A 2707-nucleotide genomic window follows, 5' to 3' on the forward strand; every position below is an offset into this window, starting at 1 on the left:
ACCATAACGAACTCCGACCACCATAACGAACTCCGGCGACGAAAGGATCCGAAGATTCCGTACTAGCATTTCTTATTTTCGTGAAGAAAAGAATGACATCTGCCTCCGTTCTGCCCCACCTGCCCCCACCGCCCTAACGACTTCGACCACCACCATAAAGAACGGCAACCACCACCATACTGGGCCCCCCATCTACGGCGTCACGACAGATCCGGACCCATCCATCTACGGCGCCATGTGAGCCGAGAAACCCATCAAACCACCTGCCCCTGCACCTACCATCACGGCAACGACCACCATTTTGATCAGCCCCATCTCCGGCGACTTCTGGGTCCACCGATTGACGCCACAAGCTCGACCCCCACGCTGGCTGAAGGTAAAGATGATTTCGGATCTGTGTTTTTTCTTTCTTAGCATTTACATTTATCAGATCATCCATCTCCTTCATCATTTACATTTTTCTTGCCTTAATCTAATGGGTAATACATGCTAACAGACAGATTATATTATAGCATACGACTGAATAGATTATTATGTATGTCGGGACTAAGTGTATTTTGATTTTGATTTAGTTAGGAACAGCTTATAATTACATACTTAAGTTTCGAAACTTAACATATGAAGCAACTACAATAAATCACAACTTTCAGTCACTTACCAAGAAATAGATACATTTTTTATTTAATTTCATTTCAGCTAGTGTGTTGGATTTGGTAATTTAACAATCATTTTGACTGAAAATTTATCACATGCTTGAACATTGTTGTATCTTGTAATATAAAATAAAATTATATTCTAATTCAATTTGTCGGATACTACTTGTAGGTTCGCCAAGGTTGAGTTGATATGGCTTCCTTAGTAGAGTTATCGGATAATGAATATGATGAAGTAGTGCTTGATGATAGTCCTATTAATGATGAAGGTGGCGAAGCACCCGAGGTTGATGATGGTGTCGAAGAACCGAAGGTTGGAATGACCTTTTCTAGTGAGGAAGAAGTTCGATCTTACTATATGAAGTATGCTAAGCAGAAAGGGTTCGGGGTGCGAAGAAGGAATTCTAGACAAAGTGAGGACGGGAAAGTTAGATGGTTTACATTAGTATGTGCGTGGCAAGGCATAACAAAGAGTCGGGCTTCCAATGTCCTCAGGCCAAGACAAACGGAGAGGGTAGGGTGCAAAGCAAGAGTTAATTCAGTTTTGAATGAGGACGACGGATACACCTTGTCCAGTGTCATATTGGATCACACACATTATTGTAGTCTGGGGAAATCCAGACGCTTTAGATGTTTCAAGAAGGTAGATGGGAGGGTTAAAAAAAGGCTTGAAATAAATGATGAGGCCGGAATACGTACGTCAAAGACTTTCAAGAGTGTAGTTGTTGAAGCAGGGGGTTATGAGAATGTGCCATTTGGGGAGAAAGAATGTCGAAACTATATTGAGAAAGCACGACAACTTCGCCTCGGAGTTGGAGGCGTTGAAGCACTAATGAACTACTTCCAGGATATGCAAAAAAAAAATGCTGACTTTTATTATGCGATCGATGTGGGTGCTAACATGAGGTTAAAGAATGTCTTTTGGGCAGATGCCCGAAGTAGAGCTGCATATCAATCATTCGGGGATGTGATCACTTTTGATACAACATACCTTACCAATGCGTATAAAATGCCTTTTGCACCATTTGTTGGTGTCAACCATCATGGTCAGTCAATCTTATTTGGGTGTGGATTGATATCCAATGAGGATGCACAAACTTTTGAGTGGTTGTTTGAGTCATGGTTGAAATGTATGAATGACCAACCACCAAATGCAATCATTACCGACCAAGACAAGGCGATGCAACTAGCAATTGCCAGGGTGTTCCCATCGTCGAGGCATCGCTTTTGTTTGTGGCATATCATGAAGAAGCTTCCAGAGAAATTTGGGTCACATTCTCAATATAACGAGATCAAGAGTAGTCTACACAAATGTGTGTACGACTCGTTGTAACGGCAAAAATTGGCTAGGATTAGATGACTAAATGATAAGGTTTATCTTATCATTTTTTGATTAAATTTGGATGAATGATAAGGTTTATCGTATCATTATTTGATTTATTTTGGATGAATGTAAAATAAGTATTGATTTGTATCTAAACAATATTGAGTCTATCTAGAAGTCTTAGGAGTTGTTTAGATAAGTCCCTGAAGTCAAAATCGAGTTCTAATAGTTTTGCACTTATCCAGAAGAAATCTGAACAGAGTTTAGTCTATAACAGAAGAAGTTATTACGAAATGTTAGAAGTCCATCGGTACGCATTTTCGCGTCTGTTGCTAACCGTCAGCATAGTCCTACTGCAACTAGAACTCTTTTCAGACTTTCTATTTAAAGGGATTCGGTTTTGTATCTTCTTAAGGACTTCAAGCCACGAATTTTACATAGGAGATTCTGAGCGTTTATGAGAGAAAATTCACTTGAGAATTTTCATGGGATTTTTCATATCTTCTTGAGTGTGATCGTGCTTTGAGTGTGAAGCAACATCGATTGGATTTCAGCCTTTGGAGTTCCAGAAGGGAAGTCAATATTTGAAGATCGCCAGAGGTTCTGGCTGCTACTGCGGTAGAAGACAAACGGGTCGTTTGTCTAGGCAAGTAAGAGAGTCGAATTGCAAAGGTTTTGTAATTGATTATTGCTTGTAATTGTTCTTCAAATAATAAAATTGACTTTCTTG

The 2707-nt window shown here is 40.0% G+C and overlaps 1 protein-coding gene across 1 annotated transcript; it reads left to right on the plus strand.

Moving 5' to 3' along the window:
* The first annotated feature begins 846 nt into the window (after window positions 1–846).
* On the plus strand, window positions 847–1986 carry LOC122296841 (protein FAR1-RELATED SEQUENCE 5-like). Its single transcript, XM_043106639.1, has one exon. It carries the CDS (start codon window positions 847–849, stop codon window positions 1984–1986), a length of 1140 nt encoding a protein of 379 aa, XP_042962573.1.
* The last annotated feature ends 721 nt before the right edge of the window (window positions 1987–2707 follow it).

This window comes from Carya illinoinensis, chromosome 15 (assembly GCF_018687715.1).
Source record: "Carya illinoinensis cultivar Pawnee chromosome 15, C.illinoinensisPawnee_v1, whole genome shotgun sequence".
Classification (NCBI taxonomy): domain Eukaryota; kingdom Viridiplantae; phylum Streptophyta; class Magnoliopsida; order Fagales; family Juglandaceae; genus Carya; species Carya illinoinensis.

Excerpts from the sequence above, each read along its gene's own strand:
- LOC122296841 (XM_043106639.1), top strand. The coding sequence starts at position 847 with ATGGCTTCCTTAGTAGAGTTATCGGATAATGAATATGATGAAGTAGTG.